The 18,993-nt window shown below is 46.0% G+C and overlaps 2 protein-coding genes across 3 annotated transcripts in view; one reads left to right on the plus strand and one right to left on the minus strand.

Annotated features, from left to right (window-relative positions):
* Positions 1-3,505: 3,505 nt before the first annotated feature.
* On the minus strand, positions 3,506-8,552 carry msmp1 (microseminoprotein, prostate associated 1). The gene is made up of 4 exons (XM_021577858.3): positions 8,258-8,552; positions 4,946-5,324; positions 4,529-4,637; positions 3,506-4,131 (listed from the first exon to the last, which is right to left on the minus strand). The coding sequence occupies exons 2-4, from the start codon at positions 5,067-5,069 to the stop codon at positions 3,957-3,959; spliced, it is 408 nt and encodes a 135-aa protein (XP_021433533.1). The 5' UTR covers positions 5,070-5,324; positions 8,258-8,552; the 3' UTR covers positions 3,506-3,956.
* LOC110500468 (phosphatidylinositol 3-kinase catalytic subunit type 3) overlaps positions 7,329-18,993 on the plus strand; it is a 16,733-nt gene continuing 5,068 nt past the window's right edge. The window contains exons 1-25 of one of the 2 annotated variants that reach the window (XM_021577851.3): positions 7,329-7,840; positions 8,838-9,026; positions 9,375-9,518; positions 9,756-9,885; positions 10,004-10,030; positions 10,940-11,026; positions 13,128-13,226; positions 13,378-13,449; positions 13,579-13,683; positions 13,774-13,866; positions 14,245-14,430; positions 15,288-15,427; positions 15,653-15,731; positions 15,818-15,885; positions 15,967-16,072; positions 16,279-16,395; positions 16,547-16,678; positions 16,948-17,076; positions 17,406-17,475; positions 17,565-17,629; positions 17,951-18,035; positions 18,161-18,235; positions 18,440-18,608; positions 18,733-18,823; positions 18,933-18,993. The exon at positions 18,933-18,993 is cut by the window's right edge and continues 65 nt beyond it. In XM_021577851.3, the coding sequence (XP_021433526.1) occupies positions 7,776-7,840; positions 8,838-9,026; positions 9,375-9,518; positions 9,756-9,885; positions 10,004-10,030; positions 10,940-11,026; positions 13,128-13,226; positions 13,378-13,449; positions 13,579-13,683; positions 13,774-13,866; positions 14,245-14,430; positions 15,288-15,427; positions 15,653-15,731; positions 15,818-15,885; positions 15,967-16,072; positions 16,279-16,395; positions 16,547-16,678; positions 16,948-17,076; positions 17,406-17,475; positions 17,565-17,629; positions 17,951-18,035; positions 18,161-18,235; positions 18,440-18,608; positions 18,733-18,823; positions 18,933-18,993 (2,584 nt within the window). In that variant the 5' untranslated portion in view covers positions 7,329-7,775. The remainder of the gene's footprint in view (positions 7,841-8,837; positions 9,027-9,374; positions 9,519-9,755; positions 9,886-10,003; positions 10,031-10,939; positions 11,027-13,127; positions 13,227-13,377; positions 13,450-13,578; positions 13,684-13,773; positions 13,867-14,244; positions 14,431-15,287; positions 15,428-15,652; positions 15,732-15,817; positions 15,886-15,966; positions 16,073-16,278; positions 16,396-16,546; positions 16,679-16,947; positions 17,077-17,405; positions 17,476-17,564; positions 17,630-17,950; positions 18,036-18,160; positions 18,236-18,439; positions 18,609-18,732; positions 18,824-18,932) is intronic. The other variant, XM_021577852.3, reaches the window with a different exon arrangement.

Consider the following 18,993-nt stretch of genomic DNA (forward strand, 5'->3'; position numbering starts at 1 on the left):
AAGATGCAAGCTGTTGCTGTCTATATAGATTTATCCTTATAACTAATCCTACAGAAGCATCCCAACTCTGAAATTCTGTTTCTTACCGGGCAGATGGACTACATGTACTGTATGTACTGAGTTAGGTGGAATCCCTGCGCTACTATATGTTATAGTTGTATTATATTATTATCAGTGGTACCTGGCAGACGGGTAACATGTCCTGGAGGTACAGTGTGTCCTGGATCAGGTGATTGTCCTGCAGGTCTACAGAGACTAATTTCAGATTCAGGTTCTTCCAGTCGGCGGTGTCGTGGATCAGGTAGACATTGACGTACTGCGCTGCTCATCATATAGAGGTCACAACAGACTCACTCTTTGGGTGACATTTTGTGTAGTGGTTGAAAAACAAGTTTTAATGACTCCAACCTAAGTGTATGTGAACTTCCGACTTCAACTGTACATCTCGTTCTATCTACATGAACAGTATTCTCTTGAAATCGGAGTCCTCGAGATTTCCAGCCATAGCCTACCTTGATCAAAATCAACACAGGTAGGCTGCAATTGTTTTAAAATATGTAGCATATTTGATGAATAAACTTTAGCTTACAGCCCACTACATGTAAACTAGTCTACTTAGCATAGGGAAGATCATAACAATTCCTCTAATTCCTTTTCTACAAAGACCCACACAATTTTCCCACTCATTTTACCAGCATTGCTCGGCGTAGACGCGAATAGACTTGCTTTCTAGTTTGACACGCTATGACGCCATAGACACCCGCTGTCACACCCTGATCTGTCTCACCTGTGTTTCACCCTGATCTGTCTCAACTTGTCTGATTGTCTCCATCCCCCTCCAGGTGTCGCCCATCTTCCCCATTATCCCCTGTGTATTTATACCTGTGTTCTCTATTTGTCTGTTGCCAGTTCGTCTTGTTTGTTCAAGTCAACCAGCGTTTTGTGTCTCAGCTCCTGCTTTTTCCAGTCTCTCTTTTCTCACGCTCCTGGTTTTGACCTTTGCCTCCTGGTTTTGACCCTTGCCTGTCTGACCACACTGCCGACCTGTACCTTTGCCCTCTGAACAGGGAGGACAGGAGAGGGCTCAGAACGCACCCTTGTGGGGCCCCAGTGTTGAGGATCAGCGGGGTGGAGATGTTGTTACCTACCCTCACCACCTGGGGGCGGCCCGTCAGGAAGTCCAGTACCCAGTTGCACAGGGTGGGGTCGAGACCCAGGGTACTATGGTGTTAAATGCTGAGCTGTAGTCGATGAACAGCATTCTCACATAGGTATTCCTCTTGTCCAGATGGGTTAGGGCAGTGTGCAGTGTGGTTGCGGTTGCGTCGTCTGTGGACCTATTGGGGCGGTAAGCAAATTGGAGTGGGTGTCTAGGGTGTCGGGTAGGGTGGAGGTGATATGGTCCTTGACTAGTCTCTCAAAGCACTTCATGATGACGGAAGTGGGCGGTAGTCGTTTAGCTCAGTTACCTTAGCTTTCTTGGGAATAGGAACAATGGTGGCCCTCTTGAAGCATGTGGGAACAGCAGACTGGGATAAGGATTGATTGAATATGTCCATTAACACACCAGCCAGCTGGTCTGCGCAAGCTCTGAGGACGCGGCTGGGGATGCCGTCTGGGCCTGCAGCCTTGCGAGGGTTAACACGTTTAAATGTTTTACTCACACCGGCTGCAGTGAAGGAGAGTCCACAGGTTTTGGTAGTGGTCCGTGTTAGTGGCACTGTATTGTCCTCAAAGCGAGCAAAGAAGTTGTCTAGTCTGTCTGGGAGCAAGGCATCGTGGTCCGCGACGGGGCTGGTTTTCTTTTTGTAATCCGTGGTTGACTGTAGACCCTGCCACATACCTCTTGTGAGCCGTTGAATTGCGACTCTACATTGTCTCTATACTGACGCTTAGCTTGTTTGATTGCCTTGCGGTGGGAATAGCTACACTGTTTGTATTCGGTCATGTTTCCGGTCACCTGTAAATGTTTTTGAATGGTCTACTCAAAGTCCAAACCTAAACTCGATTGAGATGTTGTGGCAGCACCTGAAATTAGCAGTTCATGCTTGAAAACCCTCATGTTGCTGAGTTAAAGCAGTTCTGCATGGAAGAGTGGGACAAAATTCTTCCACAGTGATGTGAGAGACTGATAAACAACTACAGGAAGTGTTTGGTTGCAGTCATTGCAGCTGAAGGCGGCTCAACCAGTTATTGTGTAATTTAATATTTATACATTTTTTTTACCTTTTATTTAACTAGGCAAGTCAGTTAAGAACAAATTCTTATTTACAATGACGGCCTACTTGTAAATCCCTCCCCTAACCCGAACGACGTTGGGCCAATTGTGCGCTGCCCTCCACTAATCAGTTGTTGTTTAAGGGGACAATGACTTTTTCACACAGGGGTATTGGGTGTTGCATAACTTTGTTTTATATAAAGTAAATGAAATAATTATCAAAATGTTGTGATTTGTTTACTCAGATTCATTTTATCTAATATTAGGTTTTGGTTGAAGATATACAAACATTCAGTGTCGAAAAAATAAGCAAAAATAGAGAAAATCAGAACGAGGCATATACTTCTTCACGGCACTGTATAGGGAATAGGAAGCCATCCCTGTCTGCTTTTTGTTTATTATCTGGCTTAGCAGAGAGGGTTTGAGCACTTGACTAGAAGGACCATTGTTGTTACAGATGACTGAGGATGCTGCTCATGTTCTGGGAGTCACAGTGCCATCACAAGAAGATGGTTTCCCAGACACAGATTAAGCCTAGTCTTGGTCTAAGAAGGACTTTCAATAAAGACTGGGTTAAATCTGTATGGGAATCCGTCCATAGGAGTAGCTCCTCAACCCTCTGAGACCTTCTGACTGTACAGCCTAACTATACTTCAGACACTTCTATAACAACCTAAACTAACTATAACATGTTCAACTTGTACACAGTGACCCTGCGATGGCGTCTGCACTTTGAGTTTGTCACGTTCCGAGAGCCCATGGAACCGCCCACCGTGCTGCAGAACCAATCAGAGGTCACTGTGTGGACGGGGGCGGAGCATGTTGACGTTCAGTTGGAACCTGCCAATCAAAGTGCTCCCCACCAATCCCGCCCTGACGTCCTATGTCTCCCAATTCACAGGGACCAACAGCATCAACATTTGAGCATGAGGAGTGGAGGGTTATATTTGCATGAATGGTGATGTAAAGCAGGCATCAATTTATTGGTGTTTTAACATATTTTGCAGTATGTCCTATGTTTTGGGGATTGCCCTCACTTTCTTTTTATATAGCTTAAAGATGATGATGACGACCAATGTAAAATGCTACTATCCCTTCATTCAAAACCCCCCAAAATACAGTCCATTGATTCGTTACTCCATTTTTTATGTATTTCATATTCAAGAGCTTCGTGCTCTACAACAGATGTATTTTTTGTGAACAAAAGACTGTTCAACGATGTGAATCATGAATTAAAAAGTGTGTTTGCCGTGAAGAGACTGCTTTTAACACGCAAATCAACAAAAGTTTCACTGAATGAGAATTTTATTTAGAGGATAACTGAATATAACTGCAATACAGAACAAATACGACAATAATTGTTAGATATATTACTATAAGAGTTGATATTTACAGTAGAGCATTACAGGGTGCCATAAATGTGGGATTACATTATGTGGGATCACCTCTGCATTCCAACTGAGTATACGTTTCTGCTTATGGTACAATATATTGTAATATTCATGAGGTTTAAATGTTAACAAATTACGGGTCTGCAACACGTGAGAATGGAGCGTTTGAAGTACACAGACAGACGGGTGGAGGGAGGTTGATCGTCCGACTTCAGTGGAGGCTGGTGCCACTTTAAATCGGAGAACAGGCTCCTTGTAATGGCTGGAATTAAATGCGCCCGTTCTTCGATTTCTCCCTCCACCAGCCTCCACCAGCCTCCACTGTCCGACTGTGATTCGGTCCCTGTCTACTCCGTTAGCTTCAAGTAGTGTTCCAGTGAGCCGTGGCTGGGGTCTAGGCTGTGTCCATACCCGGGGCTGCAGGGCAGGCGGGGGTCAGCGCTCTGAACGAGGGTCATCTTACAGGTCAGAGTGTCCACCCGAACCTCACACCACCCTGGGAAGTCCACCGGGTGATGCACCCTGTACAGAGAGAGAGAGAGAGAGAGGGGTTGTTGAGCTGGTACGTTTTCAACGTTTTCAATGGCTTGCTTTACATATATGCTTTCTCTGAAAGCATGATGATGACAATATGAATATCCTGAAGTAACAACGCCACATAGATAATGTAATACAACTCTAAGCATTTCAGAGCCTGGTGGAATATATTCCTTGCATTTATTTTCAAATCAAAAACCATAATTATCAGATCTTTCAAAATTCCCTTTCAAGGACCTCTGCGCCTGGATCCAATTTCCATGGCTGTATTGCATTGCAAGCTTCTCCCAACCATGGCAATCAGGTTCCTATTCCCACCGCTGCAAATCTAAATACAACGACCCAGAAAGGCACATTGATCAAAGGTGCGTAGTGTACTCACGTCTCGCAGCAGCCGACGCCGACAGGATGCAGACAGGTACACTGCAGACAGCCGTCCTCCATCCAGGACTCCCCCAGAGAGAAGTGTCTCCCCTCGTACACACACAGCGCTAGGGTAGAGAGATACACCAAAGGTGTTACCCCAATCATACATAAACCAAGTTTAATTTATCCACAAAACTTCAACTTCAATTTATAAATCACAACTTTAACATAAACAAAAGTAATTTAGTACCAAAAGCAGTCTTCCTGGGCTTGGACGTGTTGACGATGGACTTTCATTTAAGAAGAGCAAACCTGAATGATACCCTGAATCACGGGGGAATAAAAATCTACTCTGAATTTAAAATCCATTCAACAGGCCCAATGCCTTCAGATTAACGCTAAACACCCTATCCTAGAGCATGGCTTTGCTTACCTTTGGAGTTGAAGTGGCACTGCATAGGAGCCGCAAAGCAGGTGGTCCAGAGCAGTGTCCCAGCCAGGAAGGTCAGTGGCCAGTTTCTCCCAACAATGGAGTCCATCGTCACCATGTTCTTCATGTTCTCGTTTTGTAGTTCTAGATCTAGTTCTCAGAGTTTTCCGATTCCCCTCTTCCACCTCAATTTATACCCCAACATCTTTACGACCGCAGCGTACAGGGTGGAGGTGGGGTTAGTTAGCTCCATCACGAGGACCGACCAGGGTCGAGGCAGGGGTGTGGGGCAACAGGGTTGGGCTTGGGGGGGGGGTCTGTGTCTTGGCATCGCCTTGGCAATCTGGAGATCAGCACCTCTTCGCTCCAGTGGGCATGACTTCTAAAATGATAGAAACACGGACACATCCTAAAATGACTAAGACTTGGAGGCTAAGCGAGAGGTGAGAGGAAGGAGGGAAGTGAGAGAGAGGTAGAAAGGAGAGCGGAAGGGGAGGCCTGTGGAGAACCAGTAATAGAGAGAGGAATAAATGGCTAACATGATTTAACTCCATTGATTCAAATCTGTGTTTATCCACATAAGATTTCCCTATTGGGATTGAAGTTAAATATCTTCATTACTACCTTACTAAGGATTCCAGCTGAAGAAGAAAGTACCAGTGAGTGACTAGCTGCGTTACCTTTCACTACCAGATGTGTTACTATGTGGTTACTAAGACGCTCTTACATGCAAACACAGATGCATAATACTGCAAATGAAGTCAGCGACCTACTGCCTCCACTGACCCCAGTCTACCTCATTTGGATGAGCTCATGTGTATGATGTCATGGCATGCAGCCGTGTCTCCAATCTGTGACCTCATGCGGGCCCTGTCCAACAGCGGTTAGTCAGTCGCCCACCCCAGAGGAGCAGAGACAGAGACGCAGGATGTTTGGGAGCAGGAAACTCATAAAGGACAGGATAATACTTTTTTACTTTTATACTGGCTGCTGCAGGCAGGTGGCAGGTATGCTTTTATACACCCGCTCTTCAACTTAGGATGAAATGTGTCATGATTTTAGGGCGACATCCTGGTCTATGGAATGTCAAATGGAAAAGGATGGAGATTCTCTCACTCTCATGCTACCAATGAACTGCTCGTCCATGAAGACACTAATGGGTGTGAGACAAATTGCTTTTGTTTTAAGAGGGTTTTCCTACTCAGCACCTCTTTAAATGGCGTCAATCAAAGGGTGGGAATCCGTCAGCATCCGTCATCGTCTTATTGTATAGGACCCTTAGGTTCTGGGAGGGGAGAATATTTTGTGCTGTACTTTTGACCAGGCAGAGCCATATAGGCCCTGTTCAAAAGTAGTGCACTGTATAGGGAATAGGGTGCCATTTGGGACTCACACATAATGTGCACAGGGTACTGAGGTGACAAGGTTCCAGAGTCGAGACATGTTCCTCCTCAGACTGTGACAAGTCAAGCTGTGGAGCTGGAGAGACATGGGCAACTTTGCCATACACACACACACACACACACACACACACACACACTGAGTCACAACAATACAGGACCAGAGCACATCAGGGCCCTGCTGTCAGCATCACCCCTAGCTGACGAGGGAGACCTATCAACACCCGCCAGACTTCTGTGGGGGTAGGAGGGAACACGGGCGTAAAACACAAATTGTGAGGCCCGCGGGGTCCATTGTGAAAAACATGTTCCCTCATCACAGGTTTTTCCCCATGATCTCTGTCTGTCTGCAGATTGACAGCAAAAGTGGAAGGAGATGAGCTAATGTTTTGTTCTGGCTCAGGGAGCGTTAACTTGCTACCTCGGATAGAACAACTCTAACCAGCCAAATCACATGTCCCAAACAAACCCTCCTTTTTTAGGGTTTGACAGGGTTAGCAGACTCTCTTATGCAGAGTAACTTACAGGAGCAATTAGGGTTAGGTGCCTTGCTCAACAGATTTTTCACCTTGTCGGCTCAGGGATTTGACCCAGAGATCTTTCGGTTACTGGCCCAACGCTCTTAAACCTGCTGCCATCACCACAATACAAGACAATAACCCCACAAGACTGCCCCATGGAGATGTAGAGAGCAAGGGATGCAGTTCAATTTAAGCACTCTGCTAGTAGTGCCTATGATGGCATGTGCTCCAACCCAAAGACCAACGTAGAGGTTTAGCGTATACACAATTCAAAGTAAAACATTTAATTTGCACATAAATGTGTTGCAAAACTATAATGGAACTCAAATCCCATACGTCCTAGGCCGCCATTGAAAATAAGAATTTGTTCTTAACTGTCTTGCCTAGTTAAATGAAGGTAAAATAAAAAATAAAATAAAAATTTACTTATTTTGACTATCCCTTTAAGATGACATGGTAAACCCCGCCCCCAATGTTCCCATCCAGGAAGTAAGTGACCACTATCAGACCAGCTAAATCAACATTTGAAAACAACGATGGGGAACACACTCGCTCATTGACAGTGACTTGGAGATTGATTAAGTTTTCCTGATATCAGCAGCAGACTGTTGTGATCACAAAAAAACATAATCAAGTCCGAAAATAAATGTGTCGCTATAATGTCATTATTGTGAATCGAGGCGATAAAAGTTCACATTTCGATCGGACTGATGGTCTGTAAACGGACTGTATCTCAGTTTTTTTTCAAGACAACTGCAAAAACTATTGTTTGTGCGCTACCAAGGGGATTTTTGCACTCAGGCCTTCCAAGCTAGCCCACGGCCAGGAAAGGCTTGCTAGCTACAATCCTATTTGCCTCTGCGAATTTATGAGTAACGTTCGCTAGGTTTTTACTTGTATGTGTTAAATAAGATGGACACAGACAAGTTTAACTATGTCTACAGTTGTGACTTGGACATTAATGTTCAACTGAAAATGTAAGTATTTTGTTACCGTGGGCTACTTATGGGCCATACTGTACAAGTAGCAAGTTAACTATCTCGCTCGCTCCTTAAATGCTCTTCTAGGTTTTAGGATGGGTCTCAGAAGAACGTTGACATCTGCTGTAAAAAGGGCTTTATAAATACATGTGATTGATTGATGTCAACAATAAACAATATCAGTCAGTGTAGCTATAGCTGGCTACCTAGGTCTTATTATACCTCAGTGACCTAGCTAGCCTACTTATGTCCATAACTGCGTACTGTTAAATTATAGCATGTTGACATAAATTACAATGCACCTCGAGTCTCTGTCTAATACCACTTTACATGCATGAAAAATGATTGCAACACTTGTCCCAAAAGTATCTTATTACATTGCTAGCTGACGTTAGTTGTTTGTCTTCTATTTACCTTAGCGAGCATGGCAACACCATGACTCAACCGGAATCACGGCTCCATAACGTGCCCGGTGAGGGCTCTTATTTGGGAACACGGAAAAATCCGCATTTTCTTGACATGCACATTCCAACGGCTCATCTACCTCTCGTGACGTCACTTAACGAGCTAGGCTCCGCTGTGGTGGCCCGTAAATAACGTTCATAATTCTCAACAAACAGTGCAGTGCTTCCCGTTAGGCCGTTACACACTGGAATAATAGGGTGATGCGTTTTGTCACATCTTGTCAGGGGACTGTTAACGTTGTCTCAACACCGCAGAATGCACAAAGATATGTTCCGGGATATGCCCTGTCATTTAGCCTAGTGGCAATACAACTAATTTAGCCAAATGTGAACACACTTGCAGGTGTTCATAGATCTGTGGACCTCTAGAGTGTTGATCTACAACTTTTGTCTAGATTTTAGGACTTTGGCTGAGCAGAGTGGCAAAGAATACTGATTCTGAAAGGGAAGGATGACAAGTGATGGTGGTAGTGTCAAACTACTTCCCTCTGTCTGTCTCTCATGATCTCCCCCCTGTACCCCCCCTACAGAGGCAGTTTGGAGGGCAAGCGGGAGCAGAAGAGCTACAAGGCCCTGCTGCAGGATCCAATGTTGCGGTTCTCTGGCCTCTACCAGGAGAACTGCTCAGACCTCTATGTTACCTGTCAGGTGTTCGCAGAGGGCAAGCCCCTGGCGCTGCCCGTGCGCACCTCCTACAAGGCCTTCAGTACACGCTGGAAGTGAGTGACACCCAGGCTGTGTCCCAAATGGCAATCGATTCCCTACATAGTGCACTACTTTTGACCAGGTTGGTGCACTATATAGGGAATAGGGTGCAATTTGAGAGCAACCGTAATCAACTCTTTGACCTGGTTGGTCTTTATCTCACATTGTAGACTAATTTCACGATAATATATACAAAATATAATCATCCTTGTGAACTGTTCTTTAAACTTTCTCACTCTCTCTCCTCCCTGTCTCTCCTCCCTATCACCTCTCTCTCTCTCTTTCTCCCTCTCTCCCTTCCTGTCTCTCCTCCCTATCACCTCTCTTGCTCTCTCTCCCCCTTCCTCTTTCCCCTTCCCCAGCTGGAATGAGTGGCTGAAGTTGCCAGTGAAGTACCCAGACCTGCCCCAGAGTGCCCAGGTGGCCCTTACTGTGTGGGATGTGTACGGACCGGGCCGAGCCACCCCTGTGGGGGGAACCACAGTCACCCTCTTCGGCAAATATGGGTGAGTCCAAGTCCATCTCAGCAAATATATGTCCATATACTGTATATTGCTGTACTATGGAAGGGAATTGGAATTTCCGTATACTTTCTGAATTGACTGGAATTGACCCCAACCCTAGCTGACTGTATATGGAAGAAGTATGTGGCTATTATTGGGGTGGGGGACAACTCCGAAAGCCAACCAGAACATTGACTGATGCCATCTCCCGTCCCCTCTCCATCTCCCCTTCTCTCTCAGGATGTTCCGGCAGGGCATGCACGACCTGAAGGTGTGGCCGGGGGTGGAGGGGGACGGAGGGGAGCCCACCAGCACCCCAGGGAGGACCAGCAGCAGTCTGGCAGAGGACCAGATGGGGCGACTGGCCAAGGTAAGCACAGGGTCAGGGGTCCCCCTGGAGGGTTTGTTTGGGTTTGTGTGTTTGACGGCGGAGAGAGTGTGTGATGTTCTCCTGTGAAAGGACTCGTCTAAATCACTGTCTATTCCAGGCCCCTGACCTGGAGTTTCTCAGTGATGTGAGTACTAGGGGTTGGAAGGAGGGGAGAGGGTGTCGGAATGCTGGATGTGTATGTAGGCCTGTGTGTGTAGGCCTGTGTGTGTTTGTTTGTGTCTATTTCTTTGTTGGTGCACATATTAGGCCCTATAGCTAAATCTTGCTGAATTTGTGTGTGTGTGTGGCTTGTTAATGTTTGTTAGGAATATGGTGCATCAAACACCCCTGCCATTTTACCAGAGAAACAACTAAGAAGCACCACCTTTGTATAATGCATATAATTAAAATCAGGGATTCCTAAACTCGGTGCTCTGGAGCCCAAGAGTTGCATGCTTTGGATTTTGCCGTAACACTACACAGCTTGTTCAAATTATCAAAGCTTGCTGATTAGTGGATTATTTGAATCAGCTGTGGAGTGCTAGGGCAAAAACCAAAACATGCACCCCTTGGGGTCCTGAAGGACCGAGTTTAGGAAACCCCAATTTAAATCTTGCACTAATGTGTCATTAGCCTTTGGTGTGTTGGTTTTCATTTTGCAGTAATTTACTAAGAATTAGACCCACTGACCATTTTATCAAGCTGAAGTCAAAATAAAAGGGATTAATGGTGCCCCATGGGTGTGTCAACTGGCTGTAAATACTGGAAACTGTCTGTACCAAGTTCAGAGTGAGCTCTAATAGCTATAGCGAATGTTGTGCTTGTGTGCCCCTGTCACCCACACTGACTGAGCGGATTGGCTGCTGAGTGTGTGTTCAGTGCTTCCGTTGCACTGGATTGGCCACTGGCACCAAGCTGCGCTCTGATTGGCCGAGCTAGCTTTCTGCATATCTCTGCTCCACCTCGATTGCATCCTTTATTCCTAACCTCTCAATCTCTTCTCCTCTTTCTTTCCCTCCCTTCCCTCCATCCCTCTTTCTTTCTCTCCTTCTAGCTGACCAAGGCCCACCGGCAGGGTCACATGGTGAAGGTAGACTGGTTGGACCGCCTGACCTTCAGAGAGATAGAAATGATCAACGAGGTGAGTTAGTAGAGAATCAGTAGAGGGTCAGTTAATAGAGGTTCAGTTTTTAAAAATCATTGATGCCTTATACTGTAAACCATACACACTCACAATCACCTGAACGTACGTACGTATCCCAACCGGAGGCCATGGATTACAGGCAACATCTGTATCGAGCTAAAGGCTAGAGCTGCCGCTTTCAAGGAGCGGGAGACAAATCCGGACGCTTATAAGAAATCCCGCTATGCCCTCAGACGAACCATCAAATAAGCAAAGCGTCAGTACAGGATTAAGATTAAATCCTACTACACCGGCTCTGATGTTCGTCGGATGTGGCAGGGCTTGAAAACTATTACGGACTACAAAGGGAAACCCAGACACGAGCTGCCCAGTGATGCAAGCCTACCAGACGAGCTAAATGCCTTTTATGCTCACTTTGAGGCAAGCAACACTGAAGCATGCACGAGAGCACCAGTTGTTCTGGATGACTGTAATAACGCTCTCGGTAGGCGATGTGAACAAAAACTTTAAACAGGTCAACATTCACAAAGCCGCTGGGTCAGACCGATTACCAGGAGGTGTACTCAAAGCATGCGCGGACCAACTGTCAAGTGTCTTTGCTAACATTTTCAACCTCTCCCTGACTGAGTCTGTAATACCTACATGTTTCAAGCAGACCACTGTAGTCCCTGTGCCCAAAGAAGAGAAGGTAACCTGCCTAAATTATTACCGCCCCGTAGCACCTATGTGAGAATGCTGTTCATTGACTACAGCTCAGCGTTCAACACCATGGTGCCCACAAAGCTCATCACTAAGCTAAGGACTCTGGGACTAAACACCTCCCTCTGCAACTGGATCCTGGAATTCCTGACGGGCCGCCCCCAGGTGGTAAGAGTAGGCAACAACATTTCTGCCACGCTGATCCTTAACACTGGGGCCCCTCAGGGGTGCGTACATAGTCCCCTCCTGTACTCACTGTTCAACCATGACTGCGTGCCAAATACGACTCCAACACCATCATTAAGTTTGCTGACGACACAACGGTGGTAGGCTTGATCACTGACAACGATGAGACGGCCTATAGGGAGGAGGTCAGAGAACTGGCAGTGTGGTGCAAGGTCAACAACCTCACCCGCAATGTGAGCAAAATAAAGGATCTGATTGTGAACTACAGGAAAAGGCGGGCCGAACAGGCCCCCATTTAACATCAACGGGGCTGTAGTGGAGCCCCGAACTATCAGAGTCCAAACATACCAAGACAGTCGTGACGAGGGCACGACAACCTTTTCCCCCTCAGAAGACTGAAAGGATTTGTCATGGGTCCCCAGATCCTCAAAAGGTTCTACAGCTGCACCATCGAGAGCATCCTGAGCGGTTGCATCACCGTCTTATATGGCAACTGCTCGGCATCTGACCGTAAGGTGCTACAGAGGGTAGTGCATACGGCCCAGTACATCACTGGGGCCAAGCTGCCTTCCATCCAGGACCTATATAATAGGCGGTGTCAGGGAAAGCCCATAAAATTGTCAGAGACTCCAGTCACCCAAGTCATAGACTGTTTTCTCTGCTACCGCACGGCAAGCGGTACCAGAGCGCCAAGCCTAGGACCAAAAGGCTCCTCAAAAGCTTCTACCCCCAAGCCATAAGACTGCTGAACAATTAATAAAATCGCCCCCCCCCCGGACTATTTACATTGAACCCCCCTTTTGTACACTGCTGCTACTCGCTGTTTATTATCTATGCATAGTCACTTCACCCCTACCTACATGTACAAATTACTTCAACTAACCTGTACCCCCTGTATATAGTCTTTATTCTTGTTACTTAATTTAATTAAATTTTTTAACTTTAGTCCATTTGGTAAATATTTTCTTAACTCTTCTTGAACTGCGCTGTTGGTTAAGGGCTTTAAGTAAGCATTTCACGGTAAGGTCTACACTTGTTGTATTCGGCGCGTGTGACAAATAAAGTTTGATTTGAACAGCCTCATCACAGATGCGTTATATGTGTGACACATAACATGACGTACTTTATATGTAAAGGCCATCGCTCATTTCTGCCGAGACTTCTTTAAAAAACATCTAAAGTCAGTCAGCCTCTTATGTTTGTGTTCCCACAGAGTGAGAAGCGTAGCTCCAACTTCATGTATCTTATGGTGGAGTTTCCTCGTGTCAAAACTGGAGAAAAGCCTGAGTACAGTATTGTCTATTATGAGAAGGTAGGTATATATGTATATATATACATACACACACATACATGGTTGTGACATTTGAGCTGTTGTCATAATTCTGAAAGGGATTGATTGGTTGATTGTCGTGGTGATGTGGTAGCTGATTGGCTGGCTAACTGACTAACTCCTCCCCCTCCAGGATGGAGATGACGCCTCACCGGTGCTCACCAGCGCTGACATCGTTAAAGTCCCTGACCCTCAGATGTGCATGGTAAGAGACACACACACACACACAGGGTTAGAATGGAGATTTGTTTTATTTTCAACATATCAATATTGCCATACATGTATTGAGTTTAATGTATTAATCATTTATAATGTCCCTCTGCCCCTGCCATAGGAGAACCTTGTGGAGAGCAAGCACCATAAATTGGCCCGTAGCCTTCGGAGTGGCCCGTCGGACCACGACCTGAAGCCTAACGCTGCCACACGAGATCAGCTCAACGTTAGTACCATTAGTCAACCACAACTGTATGTGTGTCTGTGTGTGATTTTAGCAGTAGGCTCAATCTCGTGTGTATGTCTCTCTCTACAGGTCATAGTGAATTACCCTCCGACCAAGCAACTGAGCTCAGAGGAACAGGACCTGGTGTGGAAGTTCCGTTACTACCTCACCACTCAGGAGAAGGTGTGTGTCCTGCTAAGTTTGAAGTCCTTTCATTGGTTGTCCTTTTTAGTCCATTTTATTTGTGATTTAAAGTATGTAGACACACAACACAGTATGTGCATGTTTATAGCAGAAAACATTTCCATACAAAATGGAAACAAAGTTGGACAGCATCTAGGGCCCATCGAGTTCCTGACCTCGTAACCTGACCAGGGAAGAATCCTAGATTAGCATTGTCCCAGTATAACTGGGGCCCTGAGTTATTCTTGGTTAAGTCACAGGGTCAGGAAAAACCCAGAGCCCTATGTTCACCACAACAACACTCAAATACACTCCATGAGTGTTGACACACTTGTCTAAGCTAATTACCTAAGAGCCCCTCTTCCCTCTCCCCTCCAGGCACTGACTAAGTTCCTAAAGTGTGTGAACTGGGCGCTGCCCGGGGAGGCTAAGCAGGCCCTGGAGCTGCTGGGGAAGTGGAGGCCCATGGATGTTGAGGACTCCCTAGAGCTGCTCTCCTCCCAGTTCACCAACCCCACCGTACGACGCTACGCTGTGACCAGGCTGCAGCAGGCCGACGACGAGGTAGGTTGCAGGGGGCGGTGAAGAGAGAGTGTGTGTTGGGTTGTGTGAGTGAGTGGGGGAGGGGGAGTGACACAGCAGAGCCATGTACACTACCGTTCAAAAGTTTGGGGTCACTTAGAAATGTCCTTATTATTAAAGAAAAGCACATTTTTTACTATTTAATGAAGCTGTCATTTGAGGACTTGTGAGGTGTCTGTTTCTCAAACTAGACACTCTAATGTACTTGTCCTCTTGCTCAGTTGTGCACCGGGGCCTCCCACTCCTCTTTCTATTCTGGTTAGAGCCACTTTGCGCTGTTCTGTGAAGGGAGTAGTACATAGCGTTGTACAAGATCTTCAGTTTCTTGGCAATTTCTCGCATGGAATGGCCTTCATTTTTCAGAACAAGAATAGACTGACAAGTTTCAGAAGAAAGTTATTTGTTTCTGGTAATTTTGAGCCTGTAATCGAACCCACAAATGCTGATGTTCCAGATACTGAACTAGTCTAAAGAAGGCCAGTTTTATTGCTTCTTTAATCAGAGCAACAGTTTTCAGCTGTGCTAACATAAAATGATAAACTTGGATTAGCTAACACAACGTGCCATTGGAACACAGGAGTGATGGTTGCTGATAACAGGCCTATGTAGATATTCCATTGAAAATCAGCTGTTTCCAGCTACAAAAGTAATTTACAACATTAACAATGTCTGATCAATTTGATGTTATTTTAATGGACATAAAAATGTGCTTTTCTTTCAAAAACAAGGACATTTCTATGTGACCCCAAACTTTTGAACGTTTGTGTGCGTGTACATGTACTACACACACACACACACACACACACACACACCTACGTATCACTCTCCCTGTGCTCCAGGACCTGCTGATGTACCTTCTCCAGCTGGTCCAGGCTCTGAAATATGAGAACTTCAACGACATCCAGTGTGGGCTGGAGCCAGGAGGCAAGCGGGACAGCCAGGGCCTGGCAGAGAGCTCCACCCTGGGGGACCTAGACAGGTTAGAGGGGGGTCAAGGTGGAGGGTTGAAAGTTGTGACCGAATCAGGGAAAACTCTGGCCCTAATTCATAGCCTAGGACCCTGAGTTTATTCTGGTCAGGTAGTTAGCCAGTGTTGGACAGGGGAAAAAAACTCCTGGCCCCTAGATATGTCTGGTGTTGGTTGTCTGCTGTGCTATTTAACTGTGTTCTAACAGTGCAACATGAACTGTCTGTATGTCTCCAGTTCCCAGATCTTGACTGCTCCAGCAGTGCCCTCACCTGTCCCGAATGGAAAGGAAGGGGCGGACAGTGAGAATCCCGAGGTAAAAAGTGTACAGGAGAAGGGGAAAGGACAGATGTTTATTTGTCTGACGAGAGAGGTAGTAATGTTTGTTCTGTGTTTCTACAGCAGGACCTGTGTACCTTTCTCATTTCCCGTGCCTGTAAGAACTCAACACTGGCCAACTACCTCTACTGGTGAGGATCAATTAGTGTGTGTGTGTGTGTGTGTGCGCATATATAAACACGTGTGTACTAAATCTGTGTGTGCTCCCTCAGGTATGTAATAGTGGAGTGTGAGGACCAGGACACCCAGCAGAGAGACCTAAAAACCCACAAGATGTACCTCAACGTCATTGGGAGGTTTAGCCAAGCGCTGCTCAAGGTTAGACTTTCAACGTGCCTCATATCTTACTTCATCCTTCCGTTAATTGACATTTTCAGGACTATGAATTTGCTTGTGCAGTGAATGATACGGTGCAGTACGTCGGAAAACCGCCAAGCAAGTATTTTTGCTTTGGTAACCATGAGTATAACTAATTTCCCCCTCTTTCATGATCTTACTTTCGTCTCTGTACTCTCTCTCTCTAGGGTGATAAGAGTGTGAGGGTGATGCGGTCTCTCCTGGCATCCCAACAGACGTTTGTGGACAGACTGGTGCAGCTGATGAAGGCCGTGCAGAGAGAGAGCGGCAACCGCAAGAAGAAGGTACGAGAGACCAATGACGCACACTTTACACTCCTCCCTCTGTCAGTCCGTTTTCTTCCGTTGTGGTTGCCAATGAACATGACCCAGGTCTTCCCTGCGACTGGTGTTTACGATTGCTGGTTGACACTGCCCCCCCCCCCCCGTGTTTCAGACGGAGCGACTGCAGGCTCTGCTGGCGGACAATGAGAAGGTGAACCTGTGTGAGATTGACCCCATCCCGCTACCTCTGGAACCCTCGGTCAGAATCCGAGGCATCGTACCAGACACCGCCACGCTATTCAAGGTGCACCATCTCTCCATCGCTGGCTAATTCTTCCTTCTCAACGCTATCCTTCCTCTCCTCCTTCCATTCCTTCTCCTCTCCCTCTCGAACGTATCCCTTCTTATTTTCATCTTCTTCTTCCTCCTCCTTCATCCTCCCTTTCGCTCCCTCTTCTTTGGTTGTGCTATGTAGCAGTTGTTTTTGTATGTGCTGCTATGTTTGCCTGCTAATGTGCCTTGTTGTTCCACGTGTCCTTATCTCACCGCTGTTTGTCTGCGCGTGTATTATAGAGCGCCCTGATGCCAGCCAAGCTGATCTTCAAGGCGGAGGACGGGGCGATGTACCCGGTCATCTTTAAACACGGAGACGACCTGAGACAAGACCAGCTCATTCTACAGATCATCTCTCTCATGGACAAGGTCAGACACTAGCATTATTGCCATGTCATTACCGTAGAAACAAAGTACTGTATTTATTATTATGGACGTGGTCAGAAACTAGCATTATTGCCGTGTCATTACCGTAGAAACAAAGTACTGTATTTATTACTATGGACGTGGTCTGAAACCAGCATATTATTATCATATTACCTTACTACAAACTTGCTGTAAGTCGCTTTGGATAAAAGCATCTGCTAAATGACTGAAATGTAAAGACACAGGCTGTTGTTTATATTTCAGCCTCGCCTAGAAGGTTCTAGAGAAGGTTAAGAGTCGGTGTAGTGTGAATTATGTACATTCTCTCTCAGTTGCTCAGGAAAGAGAACCTGGACCTGAAGTTGACACCTTACAAAGTGCTGGCTACAAGCACCAAGCATGGTGAGCACCACCGATGTAGCTATCGATTAGAATACTGGGTCAGGGCATGTGTGAAGTGACCTCTGACCTGTGTGTTGTCCTTCCTCCAGGGTTCATGCAGTTTGTTCAGTCAGTGCCTGTGGCTGAGGTCCTGGCCACTGAAGGAAACATCCAGGTAGAATTGACTGTATCCATGGCTAAGAGACTTAACATTATTTGCTATGTAAGGTGTTTGTCTAGCATCTTTGCTCTGTGCATGTCTGTGCAGACACGTCTTGTGATGTCTTCTCTGGCCTAATCTGTTTTAAGCGATTGTGTTATTATTATACTTTTTTACATTTTTTACTTTATTTAGTAAATATTTTCTTAACTCTTATTTTTCTTAACTGCATTGATGGCTTGTAAGTAAGCATTTCATGGTAAACCTGTTGTATTTGGCGCATATTACAAATGCCATTTGATTAAGACTCCTCTCTCTCTTCCTGTGTCTCTCCAGAGTTTCTTCAGAAAACACGCCCCCAGTGAAAAGGGGCCCTATGGCATCAGCCCTGAGGTGATGGACACCTACGTCAAGAGCTGTGGTGAGTCTACTACCAATAACACCCTCCCACCGACCAATCCCTGGCCTTGGTGTGGGCTCATTTTAAAGTGTGTTTTGGGATGACATTTTTTTTGTCTGTCTTTCCTCTACTCTTTCTTGTTCCAGCTGGTTACTGTGTCATCACATACATCCTGGGTGTAGGAGACAGACACTTGGACAACCTGCTCCTCACAAAGACTGGTGAGTCTATAGGAATTATGTTGTGTACCTCCAACACCCTATGGTTGGATTTCTACCATACGTTGTCTGATCCATTAGTCCTTTCCTTCAAATGCTGCTCCACTCTATTCTGTGTGACTGACGACACTTTGTGACAACTGCTGTTGTAAAAAAGGGCTTCATGAATACATTTGATTGAATACCTTTCCATCTTCCGTTTTTCAGGAAAGTTGTTCCACATAGACTTTGGCTACATCCTGGGTCGTGACCCCAAGCCCCTGCCTCCTCCTATGAAGCTGAGTAAGGAGATGGTGGAGGGGATGGGCGGCATGCAGAGTGAACAGTACCAGGAGTTCAGGAAACAGTGTTACACTGCCTTCCTACACCTCAGGAGGTCGGACACACGCTGCGTTTACACAGGCAGCTCAATTCTGATCTTTTGCCACTAATTGGTCATTTATATCAGCTGTGATGAACCTTTTTTAATTTCTCTTTCTTTCTCATCCCTGTCTCTTCAGGTACTCTAACCTCATCCTAAATCTGTTCTCTCTCATGGTGGATGCCAACATTCCCGACATTGCCCTGGAGCCTGACAAGACTGTTAAGAAGGTGTGTGTATTTCATTTCGCTATGTTGTTTAGCGAATGGTTATGTGAATTGTAAGAGTCCCATTTTGAATGGGACGTTCACTGAATATTCTGTCTCCTCCCCCTCCCAGGTGCAGGACAAGTTCCGATTGGACCTGTCGGACGAGGAGGCGGTGCATTACATGCAGAGTC

This window comes from Oncorhynchus mykiss, chromosome 21 (assembly GCF_057628025.1).
Source record: "Oncorhynchus mykiss isolate SJ-2025 chromosome 21, ASM5762802v1, whole genome shotgun sequence".
Taxonomy (NCBI): Eukaryota; Metazoa; Chordata; class Actinopteri; order Salmoniformes; family Salmonidae; genus Oncorhynchus; species Oncorhynchus mykiss.